This window comes from Fukomys damarensis, unplaced genomic scaffold, assembly GCF_012274545.1.
Source record: "Fukomys damarensis isolate Sample0158 unplaced genomic scaffold, DMR_v1.0_HiC HiC_scaffold_34, whole genome shotgun sequence".
NCBI classification, from domain to species: Eukaryota; Metazoa; Chordata; class Mammalia; order Rodentia; family Bathyergidae; genus Fukomys; species Fukomys damarensis.
This window is the reverse complement of record NW_022900946.1, coordinates 18,573,955-18,591,778: the sequence shown is the minus strand read 5'-3', so window position 1 is coordinate 18,591,778 and position 17,824 is coordinate 18,573,955. Positions and strand designations below refer to the sequence as shown.

Genomic DNA, 17,824 nt, shown 5'->3' with positions numbered 1-17,824 from the left:
TTTTGTGCAGCGACTATGTTGGTGGTTGGGGGTGGTGTGGAAATTGTTAATCTTGTATAAAGCAACTCAATAAATTGTTTCAAGGTTTTCAAAACGTGTTCTCTTTTTCTACTGTACTTGGAAGTAATTCTTCCTCCTACGGGAGCTGGTATATATGGAATATCCATTTTGGCTAAAGGACGGGGAGTGGAGAAAAAGAACAAACACACTTGCCATGAAATTAGAGTCAAGCCACCAGGTTTTTATTTTTATGCTATAAATAAAGTTCCCTATTACTTCCCACTTTCTTACATAATACATGAGATAGAGAACCAGAAATGCATTTGGTGAATAATTGTTTTGTATACCTAAATACCAGTTAATAAGATGTGTAAGGCACTGAAACTAAAGACATAGCAACATCCACTACAAAGATCTTTTAATCTCAGCACTAGGAAACAGTTCCTAGCAGCATAGCTTCCCGGGACAGCCTGGCCAACAGGTAGTAACACTCTAGCACCAAGGGCCAGGCATTGTTCTGGGTTCCATGTGCCTTTTCCGGTGTCCAGTCAGTCCAGTTCTGTTTTGGGCAGAGTTACTACTGAAGAGGCCTTTCCAATAGAAAGTTGGTTCCCAGGTAGAAAGCTAGGTCATGAACACAGTCAGCAGCCCCTATAGCCCAGTCCTTAATGAACAGATTCATGGGTCTGGAGGAGGATTACTGCCCTATATTTCACCATCTAGTAGGCCCTGAGTGGGTATATATGCCATGGCTGTCTTGTGGTTGAGTAATTTTCAGATTGTTTACAGACAACAGATGATTCTGCTGATGCGAATGTATAGAAACGAGACAAAAGGGTATCATGGTCAGTAAATCACTGGAGATTGAGTGGGTCATTCACCCAGGTTGAAAGATGGCTAGGAGTCCCCAGTTTTCAGCCAATGCCCACTGCACTTACGTGTGAGCTATAATCTGAACAGTCTGATACAAAGGGTATGGATAAAACTCTGAGCTCAGCACAGACTAGGAGCCTGCACAAGGGCCAGGGAGCAGGTTGCTGGGTAGGAACAAGCCAGCTGTCTGCCTCAAAGAAGGGATGGGTGGAAGGGGTGGGCCTACTTCTGCCCAGACACCAAGACAGCCAGCTCCTGAATGGACATATCCTTGTTGACATAGCGGTCATACTGAGCAGGGGTGAGCCTGCCACTCTGCAGGGCTTCCTCAATAGAGAACTTCTTGCCAGACTTCCTGTCATGTATCACTGATGACTCCCCACTGGGACCCTTCACAGATATCTCCTCCCAGTCGCACTCTTGGCTCCTGAGTTTCACAAACATGTTCCAGTCGATGAGCCCAGCCCGGTGGGCCTCCTCCGGGGACAGCTCACGGCCTGTGTCAGGGTCGATGACCACAATGGAGCGCCGCAGGTGGTTCTCCCTTTGCTCTCTCTTGATAGCCACGGAGCCCAGGCGTTTCTGCAGCTCATCAATCTCAAGATCTTTGTTCCTGGACAGCCTCTTGAGATCATCCAGTTCTCTCTCCAGAGACCACAGTCTGGAGTCGAGGTTGGCCCCAGCATCCATGGTGGTCGTGTTCCGCAGGTCTCGTGTTTCTGTTGCTGCCATTTCGATTTCTGACTGGAGCCTCCGGGTCTCCATCTGCAGGTTTTGCCGCTCCAGCTGTAATTTGTGGTTTTCTTCTCTTAGGAAGTCCAGTTCCTTGGAGGACTTGGAGTTGTAGAATTCCAGTTCTGATAACTTGGCTTCCAGCCTAGCCACCTCGGCATCCAGCTCCCTCTTGTTCCGGGTCTCCTCTTCCAGGCTCTTCTTGAGCTTCCGGATCTCTTGCTCAGTGTCACCCTTCTCTACCTGTATGCTCTCGGAGAAGACCACCTTCTCCTTAACCTCTGCCTTCTCTAGGGTGGCCAGCTTCCGGCGCAAGGGCTCCAGCTCACCCTCCAGCAGTTGCCGCCGGTGCTTCTCCTCCTCTAGCTGGGCTCGGAGCCGGGCGTGCTCCCTGGTCTGCTGTGGGTCCTGCTGCAGCACCACCTTCTGCTTTCGGGTCACCTTCTCACCAGCCTCAGCCTCCTCCTGCTCCAGGGTAGCCAACCGCTGCTGCAGACGTTGTACCTCCAGCTCAGCTGCTCTGCGCGCCTGCCGCTCTCGCTCCAGCTCCTCCAGCTGCCGCTCCAGCTCCCCACGCCGCCGCTGCAGCCGCCTCAGCTCAGCGCGCAGCTTGTCGATCTGCCGCAGCTCGGCATCAATGCTGTCAGTGAAGGAGCTCACCTCAGCCCGCAAGCCAGGCTCTTCCTCATACTGCACCACCTCCTGGCGAACCACTCTCTCCTTGCCCTGCAAGAGTTCCTTCTCCTTGCAGTCGATCTTCTCTTCCTGGGATGCCCGCTCCCGCTCCAAATCCACCTGCTTTTTTTGCTCTTCTGACAGTTTCACCCGCAGAGATGCCACCTCCTCTTTGGTTTGCGGGTCTTCGTGGAACTGCAGGATCTCCTGGACTACCTCTCGGGTCTGGACCTGTGGCTTGGCATCTTTCAGGGACTGGATTTCTTGCTTCAGCTGGTAGATCTCGAGATCACACCTTTCAATCAGCCTGGTCTTGTCCACGATTTCCTCCCTGAGCCGCTGGAGCTCCTTCTCGGTCTCAGGGTCAGTCGTGTATCTAATGACTTCTTTGGTTACCTCTTTCACTTCCACCTGCGGGGCCCGCTTCCGGAGGGCCTCCAGCTCGCTTTGGTAGCTCTTGAGCTGCTCCTCCGCACCCCTGTATTTCCGCTCCTGCTCTACCAGCTCCAGACGGAGGTTGGCCACTTCGCTCTCTGCCTTGGGGTCCGGCCGCACGATCTCCCGAACTTTCTCCTGCACCACCACTTTGGCATTCTCCTCCTCCAAGGCCCATATTTTTCGGAGTAGGTCTGTCTTCTCCCGCTGGCTGGCGCGGGCCTTGGCGGCCTCATCCTCATACTGGCGGGTAAGGTCGCTAACCTCCCTTTCAATGGCTGTGTCCTTCTCCACCTTGAGCACCTCCTTGACAGTGATCTTACCCTCGGCCATGGCCCGCTCCTTCTCCAGCCTCCTGAGCTTGGCCTGCAGGAAGCTCAGCTCCTCTTCTTGCTTCTCCCGGAGGGTGCCCTCCCGCTGCTGCTGCTCCTGCAGCTGCCCATACTCTGCTTCCAGCTGGGGGTCGTTCTGCAACTTTACCACTTCCTTCTCAGTGACCTTCTCCTGCACCTGGCTCTTCTCTGCAGCCAAGGCCGCTATGCGCTGCTGCAGGAGGAGCACCTCTGCCTCACGGGCGCCCTTCTGCCTCCTCAGTGTCTCCAGTTCCTCCCGCAGCTGCAGGACCTCATCTGCCTGGGTTCTGTCAGGCTCAATGCGCAGGACCTCCTTGACCACATACTCTTGTCCACCATCCCTGGTCTCCTGCTCCAGGGCACGCAGCTGTAACTGCAGTGCCTCCAGCTCCTCCTGCAACAGCTGGTTCTTCTGCTGTTCTTCTGTCAGGGTCTGCTGCAGCTGCTGGAAGCTCTCCTCTAGAGCAGGGTCTGGAACCTTCTTCCGCACCTCCTTCATCACCAGTGACTCCTGAGGGCCCTGATTCTGCAGGGTCCAGATTTCCTCCTGGGTGCTTTTGACCTCATTCTCCAGCTGTTGCCTCCGCTCACTTTCCTCATCCAGTTCCTTCCTAATCTTCCACGCCTCATCCACACCAGAGCCCAGCTTGCTCCCTTGCAGGGTCTCATGGGTTGCGTCTGCTTCTGGCTGCTGTGATGGGAGAAGACAACACACGGTTAGAGCTAGAACAGATCTGCTCACCTGGGAACAGGTCAGATTGGTGATCCCTGAGGGAGTCCACTAAAGTTCTAGGTTTACTTTTAAAAGTGGCCAAACAACAGTTTGACTTTTTGAAATTAAATAATGAAGCAAAATGCTTGACAGCTGCAGAGGAGTTTGAATTGAAACCTCTGTCTCCCATCTCTGGTCCTGTCCCTAGGTGATGTCTGTCATCATGGGAGACCTGTCTGTGCATATATCAGCATGCATATTTTTTTTTAAGACAGGGTCTCACTATGCATTTCAGGTTGGTCTTGAACTTACTATGTAGTCCACAATGGCCTTCAACTTGTGGCGATCCTCCTGCCTCAGCCTCCCAAGTGCTAGGGTTTTAGGTGTGTACCACCATGCCTGGCAGCATGTGTATTTTTAGCGTACCCCATATGTTTGCCTTTTCTGCTCACATGGTAGTTCTGCACCTGTTGCTTGTCACCCTCGCTATATTCCCTTTGGCACTGAGTATAGTTTCATCACTCCGCAGCCAAACAGCACTCTACCTTGTGGACACCATTTAACCAGCCCCCTGCTGGTCAGTGTTCAGCTGCTTCCAGTTTTTTGCTATGGCAGTCATGGATTAGAGATTTAAAAAAAAATTTTTTTTCTTTGTGGTACCAGCAATCAAACTCAGGACCTTGCAATTGCCAAGCAGGTGTGGCATGACTGAGCTATATCCCAGCCCTTAAAAAATAACTTTTACCAAAAAACAAACAAACAAACAAACAAACAAAAAAAACCTTTTACTAGGTCCTCAGAAAACATTCAATGAATTGAATACATGTTATCCTGCCAGTGTGACTTGGGCCAGTACTTGTACTGGTACTGCCCAAAAGTGGTAGCCATGTTTTGGCGGCAGGAGCCCCTTCCTTTGGAAACAGTCTTGCTGTATAGTTCAGGCTGGCCTTGAGCTCATTATGTAGCCCAGGTTTAACTCAAACTCACGGTAATCCTCCTGCCTCAGCCTCTCAAATGTTGGGATTACAGAAGTGTACCACCAGGTCTGGGATTTAGCTCAGTGGTTCCAACACCTGACTCGCAAGTGCAAAGTCCCAAGTTCATTCCCCAGTACAAAAAAGAAAAACTGTACCAACATGCCCAGCTAGGAGGGCCCTCTTCTCTTACCTGAGAGAAGAGTTTCCAGTAGAATGTCTTACTAAGGTGCATTACCTGTCTCAAAAGATTCAGTGCAAACTCCAGATTCTGCAACCTCTGTTTGTTGATGGCATTGACTTCTGTGAACTTGGCAGCAAGAGCAGCTTCCTATAGAGAAGTTTTAGAGTAGCAGTCAGCAAACACATACTGAGTGAGCAAGAGCCAAGGAGCTGCTGCTTGCCCATTCCTATCTAGCTGTTCTAGCCTCACTGTAGAGAGAGGCAGACTCAGAAGGCCTAGGTTTCAGTCTTAACCCCAGTGACTTTGAGCAAATCTCCACCTCCCTGAGCCTCACTGTTCCCATGTGTGCCAGAGGGTAACAGTATGGGCCCTGCATTTACTGAGGGGAGCAAGGTGGGAACTTCCCAAAGCCGTGGCACTGACCCAGAACCTCCACCAAGCTGTCTTGCTAGGCATAGCAATGTTGCTGCCATAGAAAAAGTTCCTTATCTTCTCCTTCCAAACCTGTCTACACCCAGGAGGGCTCTTGCCCGTCTGGTTTCCTGATTGTGTGTGTAGTGACAGCTGTATGCAGCACCCAGGAAAGCCAGGCAGTTCACCTCCACTTTCACTCTGGACAGCCCAGCACGCAGAGCTCACCTCCTCCTTCACTTTGGCAGCAGGAGACTGCAGTCTGGCTCTCTTGCTCATGTGGCTGTTCCTTCCACTCTCCAGGTCAAGAAGGGACCTGAGTTTTTCTGCTTCTAACTCATAGTCCTGGGTGAGAGAGAGAAGCAGTCCAGAGGTCAGGCGAGAGCAGCCAAGAAGAGACCCTCGGCCAGAGGCTGGTTTTAGTCTGCTGCACAGTTCTTTCTCACAGCTGCACCACCAGGTGTCGGGAGTGACGACTACGACGTCCCAGCCATCTCTGTGTCACTCAACAGCATACCCCGATCCCTTCCACCCTCAAAGAGGCAAACTGAGCATCCCCTTCCAGGCCTCTGGACAGGCCAGGAGATTCAACATTTTACTTCTGCTTCTTCACTGAACACTGGACCATAAATCTTTACGTTGCCACTGCCCTCCACATGCACCAGGTTGATGATTTCGTAATCCACCAAGTGGACATGTGATAATTCACACAGCCATTCCTCTGCTGTTGGACATTTAGGCCATTTCTAGTATTTCTACTTTGTTTTACTGTTATAAATACTGCTGCTGTATGAGTTTGTTTATCCTGCATTATTCTTTTGTGTTTCTTCCTTGAGGATAAACCCTTTCCTCCAAAGAATTTGCTGTTTCAAAGAATATTTATTTAAGGTATTTGATGCCTGGTTATCATATTGTTTTCCCAAAGGGCTGTTCCAGTTGGCACAGCTGCTGGCAGTGCCTGAGGGTGACAATGAACACGCCAGGGCCTGTGCTTCTCCTGGGTGGAATGAGACCCCCGCTAAGTGTGCCCAGACAGTCTTCATGGCTCACCTTTACCGATTGCTGGTACTGCTGGGAACTGGCATAGACCTTCCGGACTTCCTGTTCCCTGTTTGCTATCTCATCTAGCAGATTCTGTAAAACAAGAGACTTTAAAGGCTAACACTAGGGCCGCGAATTTCGCTCAGTGGTTCTGCCACCTGCCTAGCAAGCACAAGGTCCTGAGTTCAATCCCCGCTACCAAAAAAAAAAACCAACATCCTGCTTCACCCCCCCCCATCAAAAAAAAAAAAAAAAAAAAAAAAAGCTAACACCAGAAAACAAACAAACAAAAACCCATACTTTATTGATACAGTTGCAGGAGTCTGTAGAACCCGAAATTTCCATTATAATACAAAGCATATTGCTACCAACGGCAGTTCTAATGCTCTCTGAAGAAGGGACAAGAAGACAGCTATCTTTCCTAGGAAGCAAGTATTTGTTGCGTGCTTTGAAATGTCAGACACTGCTCTGACAATTGTGCTTAGATCATCTCGTTTCATCTTCAGATGATCCCATGAGGTAAGCATGATTTCTTGCTTGGTTTACGACCAAGGAAACCAAGGCACAGGGAGGACACTGCTGGGGAGGGTGCAACCAGTATTTGAATGCCTGTCACTGGATTCCCAGTTGCCTCATCCCAAACCCCAAGGCACTGCCTGGGGCACTGAGGAGGCAGGAAGTGGAACTTTGGGAATCGGCTCGGTCCCCAACTTATGTTTCTGTAGCCATTTACCACGTGGTCAAGCCACATACGGGCACTGAGGAGACACAGTGAACAACATGCACGGTGCTTGTTCGGAGCCAGGTGCCGAGCACCAAGTGCCAGGGAGGACAGCTTAGCCAGGCCTTTGCTCTGCTACATCTCCCAAAGCCTTTGCTCCCTCCCTGAAAGGGGCTTGCTGTCCTCTGACCTCCCTGTGGGAGACGCAGCTATCCTACCTTCTGGTTCTTCAGCTTTGTCTCCACCTGGCTGAGGCTATCCGTCTCCTGGGGCTCATAGCTGGGGATGCTGGACAAGAACTGGAGCATATGGTTATAGGCTCGGCGGTACTCATCGTAGGCAGCCCTGGCACTCTGCAGGCTCTGGGACCTGTGGGGGTAAAGTTGGTCAGTTTGCATGGATGGCTTTCACTCTCACAGCCCCCTTCTGTTAAACACAATGGAGGGAAAACAAATATAGGGCAAACCCTAAACATTCATCAGAAAAGAAGTAGTTAATCATGGAACGTTAAGGTGGAGGGTTATGGGGTTTGTGTATTGAGGGGCAGAGGTGTCCACTGTGCACTTACAGGACCTTCACAACCCAAGAGTCTGAAGAGAAACCATAGGGAGCTCAGGAAATCTTACCAACACACTGACAGTAAAAATATCAAAATTGCGAGATGCATCAAAAGTGGTGTTTAGACGTAACCATGTAGCACTAAATGCTTATATTTTAAAAACACTACCTTAGCCCAACAATCTAAGCTCCCAGTTTAAGAGAGAAAGGTAAGTATAAATTTGCTGGGCTTGGTGGTGCACGCCTATAATCCCAGCACTCGGGAGGCTGAGGCAGGAGGATCACTGTGAATTCCCGACCAACCTGGGTTACATAGTGAGTTCCAGGTCAGCCTCAACTACATAGTGAGACCCTGTCTCAAAAAAAATAAAATAAAATAAAATAAACCTAATGTAAATAGCAGAAAGGAAGCCAGTGAAATAGGAACCAGGAAAGCAAGAGAGAGAAATCACTGGAAGCAAAAAGCTAGTCCTTCGAAATCAGTGATACATCGATCAGCACTGACCAATTAAAAAAAAAAGATGCAGATACAATAAAAGAAGGCATGACATCAGGAGTGACAGTAGGGCATCACCTCAGATACTGCAACTGTTGACACCAGGAAAACAACTGTGAAAAACTTTGCCAATAAATTCAACTTACATGAAATGGACAAATTCCTGAAAGACACTGATTATTGATGTTAATCTGAGAATAGCTGATCTGAACAGCCTGAAATCTATTAAAGGGGTTCAATCTACAGACAAAAACCTCAAAAAAAAACGAAAAACAAAAAACCCTACATGACCAGACAGCTTGACTGGTAAACTCTAACACATAGTTAAGGAAGAAACCAATTCTACACAAACCCACAAGAAACAGAAAAGGAGGATGCAACCCTCTCTGTCTCATGAAGCTGGCAAAATACAGGACAGGAATAGTGACAATCAGCAGTACCCACAGATGTCATCACAGACACCCCTCCCCCACTGCCCACGTTGTGGATGTCACGTGGAAGGATCCCACTGTACAAGTGACCGAATTTCTTACTCTATATATGTTTGTTTGTTTGGCACTCAGGGGCTTTGCACTGAAGCCCACCACCTGACTTCTTAATCGTGAGACAGGATCTAAGTTGTCCAGGTTGGGATTGGACTCCTGCCTCCCGCCTCAGTCTCCCAGAGTTCTGGGGCTATAGGTGTGCGCCCTCACACTTGGCTATATACGTTGTTATCAAAAAGAGGACAGTCTGGCAGCATCACAGGACCTCAACCTGGTGCTTCAGGGCAGACTGGCTGCACCAGGCCCCGGCCACCACCCCAGTGCCCCTCACCTGCACTCCAGCTGCTGGCACAGGTTGTTGAAGCGTTGGCCAAGCTTGTGCACCTCAGCCTCCTGTCGCTCCAGGTCGGGGCAGTGCTCCTGGAAGCGGCTGGCCAAAGAGTTTGAGCACTGCTTAGCCGCCTGCAGGTTCTGCTCCACCTCACCCAGGAGGAACTTCTGGGCCTGCAGCTCGGAAGCCATGGCCTGTGGGAAGAGGAGAGAGCATTGCTGTGGTCAGAGCTTCTCCACAGCCAGCAAACACTGCCCAGAGCACTGAGACACCTATGGTGGGAGGGATCAAGCCAGGGGCAGGATGAAGGGACTGTGCCCCTGTGCTTCTCACACCTGGTCACTCCGCTGTGTTCCTTTCATTATAATAAACACAGTCCCGAAAACTTCACTCCTAAAAACTTGTGAATGGGCAGCATGTGCCCCAACCTGGACAGGCCTTCTGCCCTCTGGCTGCGAGGCATTTGCTGAGCCCACTTCCTTGTCCCCAAGGCCAGGCAAGGGACGGACGATGAATAAGAAGCTGCCACGGGCCTCAGACTCCCAGTGCCTCCAGGGCTCACGCAGGCACATATGCATCGCAGAACTGACCGGGCTATGGGTTCAGGCTGTTTGATCTGCTCGAGATGTGGGGAACCTGGGTTTTATGCAGACCCCTGACATTGTAAAGTGGCAGCACCTGAAATCTCACAGGCCACAAAGTGTGAGAAGCTGGCATTAGAGCCATGGGTCTCCATTCGTGACTCTACCCTGGCACGATGGAGGCCTTTTAAATCTGCAGGGACTGGCTCCTGGAGGCTTCCTGGGGTGCCCTCATCTGTCTCAAGGTAGGGAAGGGGGACAGACAGTTTGAGCCTCTCACCCAGCTCAGGCAAAGGTCCCAAGACTCAGGCCCCACATTCACCTCCAGCTCCTGCCTCTTGCCATCCAGGACGGAGCTACTCTCGGGCACCGTGTCATCCTGGGTCAGCCGGTTCTCGTGCGAGGCCAGCAGCTCCCGGCCCTGCTGCAGACTCTTCTCCAGGCGGTGGGCCACATCGATCCTGAGGACACAGGTCAGGAGTCGGGGGTGGCTCCTCGGCCCTACCCCCACCTCCCCGTGGTCTGTCTGGCACCCACTTCTCCTGGGCCGAATCCAGCAGCTGTGCCAAGTGCTCATATTTCTGGTTGGTGTCTTCCACCCGGGTCCTCAGCAAGGGTGCAGTGCCACTGCCCGGGAGGGCCTGGACAAAGGCCTCGCACTCGGCTGTGCTCCGCACCTTCTCGGACTCTATCCGCAGCAGCTCGTTGGTGACGTTCTGTGGGGACCAGATCCGAGGTAAGCCACAGCCCAGGTCCCTTCACCCCAGCATGCAGCCAGAGTGGGTATGAAGCCAGAGTGGGTACGAAGCAGCAGCCGGGCCCACTCTGGGGAGTCTGATGGCTCTGGGCACTGGCCTAGCAGCCTGCTTTTGTTTTTGTTTTTTGTAGTACTAGGGGTTGAACCCTGGGTCTTTGCACTGAGCTACATCCCTAGTCCTTTTTCACTTTTTTGAGTCAGGGTCTCAGGAAGTCACTAAGTTGCACAGGTTGGCCTTGAACTTTCGATCCTCCTGCCTCAGCCTCTCAGAGTGCTGGGATTCCAGGTGTTGGCCACCACCTCGGGGTCGGCTTTTTCCAGGAGCAGCCCATGGAGCTGTGTCATGGGTAGTGTGAGCAATGACGGTGATGCAGACAAGGCACAGGCGATCGTGGAACAGTCCCTGCTCTGAGTCTTCAGTGGATGCATCCGTGGGTTTGGAGTACCCAAAGTTGGTACTGTTACTTTCCCATTCACAGGTGGGGCCACCACAAGCCCAAAGCACCTAGAAAGGGATGTGGCAGGACCAAGTGCTCCTCTCCACGGCTTCACTCCCCATCCCTGAACCAGGTGTCCCTTCAGCCCCGACTCCCATGAGGCCCTGCCAGGGCCTGGTGCACTTCTCTGAACACAGCGCAGCCTCTGGAAGCCAGAGTGATGATCCTGCTCAGAGAGCTGCTGGGAGGATGTGGGAAACTTTCCAAAAGGCAAAAGGTGGTGGTGATACTTGTGCCACCCCTCAGAAGCCCCTAACTTTAGAGTCTGAGGCTTTGGGGCTTCTACGTCATGTCTCAGGGCAAGCAGCTAGTGCTCCAGCTCTGAAATCCCAGAGCCCATGCGCCACCCCGCCTACAGCCTCTTGCTTGGTACAGGCTCCTGTGGGTGTGAGTTGCTGCTGTCACTGTTATGGGTCCAACCCATGCCACTGACAAGCTACACAGAGGCGGTCCCCAGGTTGTGTCTTGAGGGTGTGTTAGGGCACCAGGTCTAGGCACCTCTTGGGAGCCTGTCCTTGGTTTAGCCCCCAGGATTGTCAGAAAGGCCCTGCCACCTGTGTCCCAGGACCTGGTTATTATGACAGGCTGTTCCTGGCAAGGACCTCTCATGAATGTCTTCAGAGAGGATGCAGAGACCAGGGGCCCTGCCCTTGCTCCAGCCTGGCATTACCTTGAGGTCCTTGGCCCGCTCAGCACTGTCCTGCACAGCCCGGCCCTGCTCCAGTGGTGGTCGCAAGATCCCTGTGATGGCCTTCTCCTGTCGGTCCAGGTCGCTGGTCACCTTGTCCAAGCCAGCCAACAGCTGACGCCCCTGCAGGTCAGAGGCATCTGGTGGAGAGAAGACATGCAGTTAGGAGTGACAGTGGCCTCCAGGCCTCCCCTCAAGGGCCAGACCCCTACCACCCCACACCCAGCACAGACCTGGTCCGGCCGGTCCTCCCTGCCCCACCCCTCGGCCCCAGGCAGGTGGCCAGCACCCACCTCCAGGGTTCTCTGCCTTCAGCACCTCGTGCCGCTGCTGGAGCGCGCGCTTGCTCCCGGCTGCCTTCTGCCGCACACTCCGGTACTGGCTGCCCAGGCTGCGAGGGCAGGAACATGGTGGGGACCCAGGAGCCCACTGCCCACCCACCTTTCAGAAGCAGAACCCTGGACTCTGGGCAAATAAGCCAGAGGAGCCAAGATGTTCAGTGGAGCGCTTCTAGAAGCTAGAAACAATGCAAAGAGCCAGGGCCTACGGTGACATGGCCTGTCTGCTCCTGGGTTAGGAAAGGCCCTCCATCCTCCCTTCTGCCTTTTCACGCTTCCTTCTTTCTTTGAGATTTTACTATCGAAATGATCTGCTTACGACCAGTCTCCTCTATCAAGATATGGGCCCTGAGGGAGCAGTACACAGTAGGTGCTTAGGGCAGTCATTCCTGAGTCATTCACTCATTCTTCAAGGCCTACTTTACACCAGGTACTGAACTAAGTCCTGCAAGTACTGACCAAGATGCCTATGTCCAACAAGACTAATGCATGGCCGAATCGTTTTAGTAAACTGTGGTGCATGCAGTGGAAAAAGGTGCAGGAAAAAACAAAACAAAACAAAAACAAAGGTGCAGGAGAACAAAGAACAGGAGGGAGAATAGGCATCAAGTCAGCTGGGCAGTAGGGAGGGTGTCACCAGCAGAAGGAACAGCAGATGCAAAGGCCCAGAGGCACTAAGAAGGTGCTCACTGTCCAGGCCTGTAGCTAAGCATCCAATTCAGAAGTCAGTGGAGCCAATAGTTCTGTCCCCTCCCCCTCGAGCCCCTAAAGGGTTGCAGGAATGGGGTATCAGAACCAGTCAGGAAGCCCAGGGCTGTGAAGGAGGCCTGAGGAGGAGTGAGCACGGCCGGTCCACACTGGTCGCTCCTTTGCCCTCATACCTGTCCACCAGAGCCAGGGCCTCAGGGTCGGTGGGGGGGATCATGAAGCAAACGGCTGGAGCAGTCAGTTTGTTCCCAGTACCGTCTGTAAGCTCCCAGTTCTCCCCGTTATTCCTCTGCAGGGTGTAGCTGTAGCCTCGAGAGATGGGGCCCTGGCAGAAGCAGACCACACAGGAGATGAGGGGCCCTCGGTCCTTGCCTGGGAGCCCAGCCACTCTCTGACCCCGTAAGTCGTGGAGTGGCCAAGTCTTAGCCCATTTCTCAGACTCTCCGCAAGATGCCTGGCCAGACACAGTGGAGAGGGCCCAGCCCAAAGAGAGCACATGTTGGTCTGCAGCCCCACACTCACTTTGATGTCCCACTGAGAAGTCACCCCCACCCAAACCCAAGCCATGTGGCCTCATCCCTTCCAGGTGGACATGTGACCAAGGCCTGACCAATGAGAGGCTGCCATTTCCTGGCCAGTGATTGGTTGGGAGGCATATGATTCAGGTGGGTCTATGAGAAGCTTCCCTGAGACTTTGATAGCTAAACTGGTTGAAGGAAAGGCCAAGCATCTTGGGCAGGCTATGGGTAGTGTGTAGCTACTGTCATGAGAGATAGGGCCAGCAAAGTGACCCTGGCCATTCAGACAGGCCTTGGATCCAAATGTGAGACCCTTAAGACTTCAGTGACCTGGCCCTAAACTGCCCAGGACTCAGAGAGCAGCTCACCTGGTCACCCTCAAAGTCACAGAGCGCCTCCACGGGGATGGGCTTGAGTGGTGTCTCCCGGCGGTACTTGAGTGGCACCACCTGCTGCCCGCGCTTTTGCAGCCCCCTCACCACATCCTCGTACTTGTCCAGTGCCTTTTCCTGGTCCTGCGGGCAGCAAGGCCTGGGTGAGACCGGCAGCCTGGCCTGGGGTGGGAAGATGCCCCAAGGCTGCTTGGGTCAAGCATGGATGAGGTGTGGCGGGCTCCCCACCACCTCTTACGTCCAACTCCCGCAGCAGCTGCTCAATCTGGTACCGGTCTTTGAAGTCAGGGCTGTACTTTTGGTTCAGGTCCGAGTCTACTTTGTGCAGCAGCTCCTGGGCATCCTTCACATCTTTGTGGAACTAGGGAAGGACAGGCAGCCCCGTCACAGTTAGGAAGCCACCAGCAGCACCTTTGCTTTGGTGTCAGGCTCAGTCCCAGGCGAACCTGGGCCTCCTGTGCTTCCTGGATGGGACCCTCCACAAATCTCAGGACATTCCTCCCTCCCTTGCCTGCTCAGCTCCTGGGGAACTTCGTGGAGAAGAGGCTGGTTCCTTCCTGCCAAGCCCAAGACAGCACCCCTAGGATATATTTACTTGTAGTTTACACACCAGTAAGCTGGTGTGTGTGTGTGATACTGGGGATTAAGCCCAGGGAGCACTGAGCTGTGCCACCAACCTTTATTAATTTTTGAGACAAGGCATCGCCACACCCAGAAGTTCAGGCTCTCTCTCACTCCATTCCTCTCTATGCCAAGAACACCCTAGCACTGCCATACAGTCACACAGCACATGACAACATTTTGCTCTACCACACACCACAATCACCTAGTGACACTGCACCCATCCGAGTTTGGGCAAGTGCACTCTATGATGCTTACACGGTGGCAAAATTGCACAATGACACATTTCTCGCATCCCATCTCATATCACTCAACAGGGCGTGACTGTGCTTTTTCATCCCAACCCTTGACGTGTGTCCATCCCTCCTTTTGTTCTTCAAAGTTCTGTCCATCAACTCTTTCGTCCATCAACTCTCAATTTACTCATGGTCTGCTGCTCCCTGGACTGGACACTCGGGCTGCATCCTGGAATGAGGCCCCCAGGAAGCTCACAGAGTCACTCAGATGCCCAACCGGGAGACATACTGTCATCTGAGCTCACGTTTGGATCTGCAAAGCCCAGTCACAGGAGTCACCTGCAGCTCTTGTTAAATACACACAACCTCTAGTAATAAGCATCTGCTAGCAGGTGACGGGGCAGACCCAGTGTGGACTGGCCTTCTGTACGATGAGAGGCTGCTCAGACTTACAAAGCAACATGGTAGTGACATGGGCTGCAGGACAGTATGCTCGGCAAGAGAAGCCAGACACAAAAGGACACATATGGTATGAGCCCATGTACCACTAACACCTATTCTGGATGTGACACCTCTAGGTGAGGCAAGGTCATAGCGATGGCACATGGGCCAGAGGCTACTAGGCTGGGAGAGGGTGGGGTGTGACGGCTGGTTCAGGGTTTCTGTTTGGGTGGTGGGAATGTTTAGGAAGCAGAGGTGATGGTTGCACAGTATTGTGAATGCAACCAACGGTGCACTTAAAATGGCTAAAACAAGCCAGGTGCAGTGTGTGCAGAGACACACGCCTGTATCCCAGCTTCTCAGGATGCTGAGGCAGTGGGGGTGCTTGAGCCTAGGAGTTCGAAGCCAGCCTGGGCAACATAGTGAGACCCTGCATCCAAAAGGTGGGGGGTCACTAAAATGGCAAATTTTGTGTTTTATATATATTGCATCAAAATTCAAAACCATGTACTTATTCCTGGGCCCCATGCTGAACTTCTGAATGAAACTCCCCTTCCTTGGTCCCCAGGGACATGCTCAGCAAGCCCCGCACATGCTGTGTATGACATCAGGGATGTGGGGCCGGGGGCCGGGGAGGCAACCTGGTGACTTCAAGGCCATAGGTATAGAGGGCTCCCCCACACCAGTGCCCCTGGTGTGGGGTGTGGGAGCAGGTTGTACCTGGTGGTAATCCTCCATGAACTTCAGGTGGCTTTCCTCACAGATGAGCAGGTTCAGGTACTCTTTCCAGTCTGCGTGCACAGCCTCCATGTGGGCCTGCCAGAAAAGGAGGATCCAGTCACCACTCCAGAGGAGGGACTGGTGGGATTCTGGGCCAGGGAGCAGGCAGGAAGGCAGGCATCTGCTATCTGTCTGGGCGCAGCTTCCACAGAGGTAGGCAGCCCCAGCTCAGGGGTAGGAGGAAGAGAGGAAGCATGTTGAGGAGCCATAGGGGCCGCCATGTACAGATGCTCAGTGTGTACATTCCACAAGGGCAAGAGCTGGGGATTTAGCTCAGTGGTTCCATCGCCTGCTTTGCAAGCACAAGGACTCGAGTTCGATCCCCAGTACCAAGAAAAAAAAATTGCCACAAGGGCAAACAGGGACTGTGTCAGCCCAGAGAGGTACCTTTAAAAAATTCTCACAAAGGTACTACAAGGGGTTAAGTAGTGTTCTTCCTAAGTTCATGTCTACCTAGAACTCAGAATGTGGCCTTATTTGGAAGTAGGGCTGTTGCAGATTATCAAGCAAGAATACCCAAACGAAAGCATCCTGGAAGTAGGGTAGCCCTAAAATCCAGGGGTGGATGTCCTGTAATCTCAGCACTCTGGGAGATTGAAACAGGAGGATCCCAAATTCGAGCCCAGCCTGGGAAACTTAGTGAAACCCGGTTTCAAAATTTTTCAAAAAAGGATAGGGATGTAGCGGAGTATGAAATCTTGGGTTCAATCCCCAGTACTAAAAGAAAAAAATCAAATCAAATAAAGGGGCGCTGGAGATGCCAGCACCCCAGATATGGGAAGAAGAGGGAACAAGTCCTGCCCAGGGTAGCGCAGCCTGGCCCCATGTGATGACGTACTTCCGGCCCCTAGAACCGGTGCACACATGACTGCTGTGCATGGCCATCCAGGTCACAGCAACTTGGTACAACAGCCCGAGGAACTAATATGTCCGCATGGGAGCTGCAGAAGTCAGGGTGAGGGAGGACATGAAGGATGAAGGCGTCAGGGGAAAGCAGATGGAGGATGTGGAGGATGAAGAGGATGAGGGTGAGGAGGCAGAGGAAGATGGAGAGACATACAACATGGGTGCAGCCCTGGGACCCCCACCTCCAGGGCTGCCATGCTCCGGGCAGTCCATGGGCAGAGGCCACCCCAGAGGAAACCCCCACTTCTGAGGAGCCCACTTCCCTGGGTGCACTCACCTCAATGGAGTTCCTCCCGGGGTGTTCGGCCACCAGCAGCTGGTCACCCTCACAGTGTAGCTTGTTGATCCTCTCTTCTTTGGCCTCCAGATTCCGATGGATGAAATTCTGCAGTGGGTCAGGGATTCAGCACTGGCCTGGCAGCCACACCCCTCCTGGCCCTTCCCAGGCCCATGCCCACCTCATACTGGCGACGGCGGCTGGGGTAGTCGAGGTTGAGGTCGCTCCAGTCATACTGCATGCGACCCTTGGCCTGCTGGTCCAGCCAGTACAGCTCATTGGTGCAGCGCTGCATGTAGTCCTGCAGTGAGCTCAGATGCTGCTGCCGGGCCTGCGATGCTGCCTGAAGGGACCGGGACCGATAGTGCTGGGCCTGGCCTCCCTGCCACTCCTGCAGGGCCAGGATCGGCCACCTGGGGCAAGCCCAGCTCCGGCTTCCCAGGAGGGCCCCTGTGCCTCAGCTGCTCCCTGGACTCAGATGCCTGTTCACTCACATAATAGTTACTAAGCATCTACGGCTGTAGGCATTGGGGACAGACCCATGAACAAAACTGGCAAAATGCTCATGGGACTGACATTTTCCTGAAGACTCGGTTTACCCATCTTTAAAGTGAGGATAACAGCAATGCTGACAGTTAGGGCACAGAGACAACATACAGCTAGTGCTCAATAAATTGCAGTAATAACTTCTACTTTTATCTTTGTGTATGTGTGTGTGTGTGTGTGTGTGCGCGCGCGTGTGTGCGTGTGTGTGGTACTGGGACTCAAACCAAGGCCTTCACATTGAGCTGCATCCCCTTTTTCTATTTTTACTTTTTTTTTTGGTACCAGTGATTGAACTCAGGACCTTGCACATGTGAGGCAGGTGTGGTGCGCAAGTGAGCTCAGATGCTGCTGCCGGGCCTGCGATGCTGCCTGAAGGGACCGGGACCGATAGTGCTGGGCCTGGCCTCCCTGCCACTCCTGCAGGGCCAGGATCGGCCACCTGGGGCAAGCCCAGCTCCGGCTTCCCAGGAGGGCCCCTGTGCCTCAGCTGCTCCCTGGACTCAGATGCCTGTTCACTCACATAATAGTTACTAAGCATCTACGGCTGTAGGCATTGG

The 17,824-nt window shown here is 52.9% G+C and overlaps 1 protein-coding gene across 1 annotated transcript in view; it reads right to left on the bottom strand.

The window, feature by feature from the left end:
* Positions 1-30: 30 nt before the first annotated feature.
* The window catches only part of Ppl (periplakin), a 45,492-nt gene continuing 27,698 nt past the window's right edge, over positions 31-17,824 (bottom strand). The window contains exons 7-22 of the mRNA XM_010644134.3: positions 16,903-17,064; positions 16,722-16,829; positions 15,479-15,574; positions 13,699-13,821; positions 13,437-13,583; positions 12,724-12,875; positions 11,798-11,895; positions 11,487-11,644; positions 10,100-10,278; positions 9,885-10,023; positions 8,982-9,175; positions 7,330-7,480; positions 6,400-6,483; positions 5,578-5,694; positions 4,993-5,085; positions 31-3,759 (exon numbers count right to left, since the gene is read on the bottom strand). Of these exons, the coding sequence (XP_010642436.1) occupies positions 1,096-3,759; positions 4,993-5,085; positions 5,578-5,694; positions 6,400-6,483; positions 7,330-7,480; positions 8,982-9,175; positions 9,885-10,023; positions 10,100-10,278; positions 11,487-11,644; positions 11,798-11,895; positions 12,724-12,875; positions 13,437-13,583; positions 13,699-13,821; positions 15,479-15,574; positions 16,722-16,829; positions 16,903-17,064 (4,665 nt within the window). The 3' untranslated portion in view covers positions 31-1,095. The remainder of the gene's footprint in view (positions 3,760-4,992; positions 5,086-5,577; positions 5,695-6,399; positions 6,484-7,329; positions 7,481-8,981; positions 9,176-9,884; positions 10,024-10,099; positions 10,279-11,486; positions 11,645-11,797; positions 11,896-12,723; positions 12,876-13,436; positions 13,584-13,698; positions 13,822-15,478; positions 15,575-16,721; positions 16,830-16,902; positions 17,065-17,824) is intronic.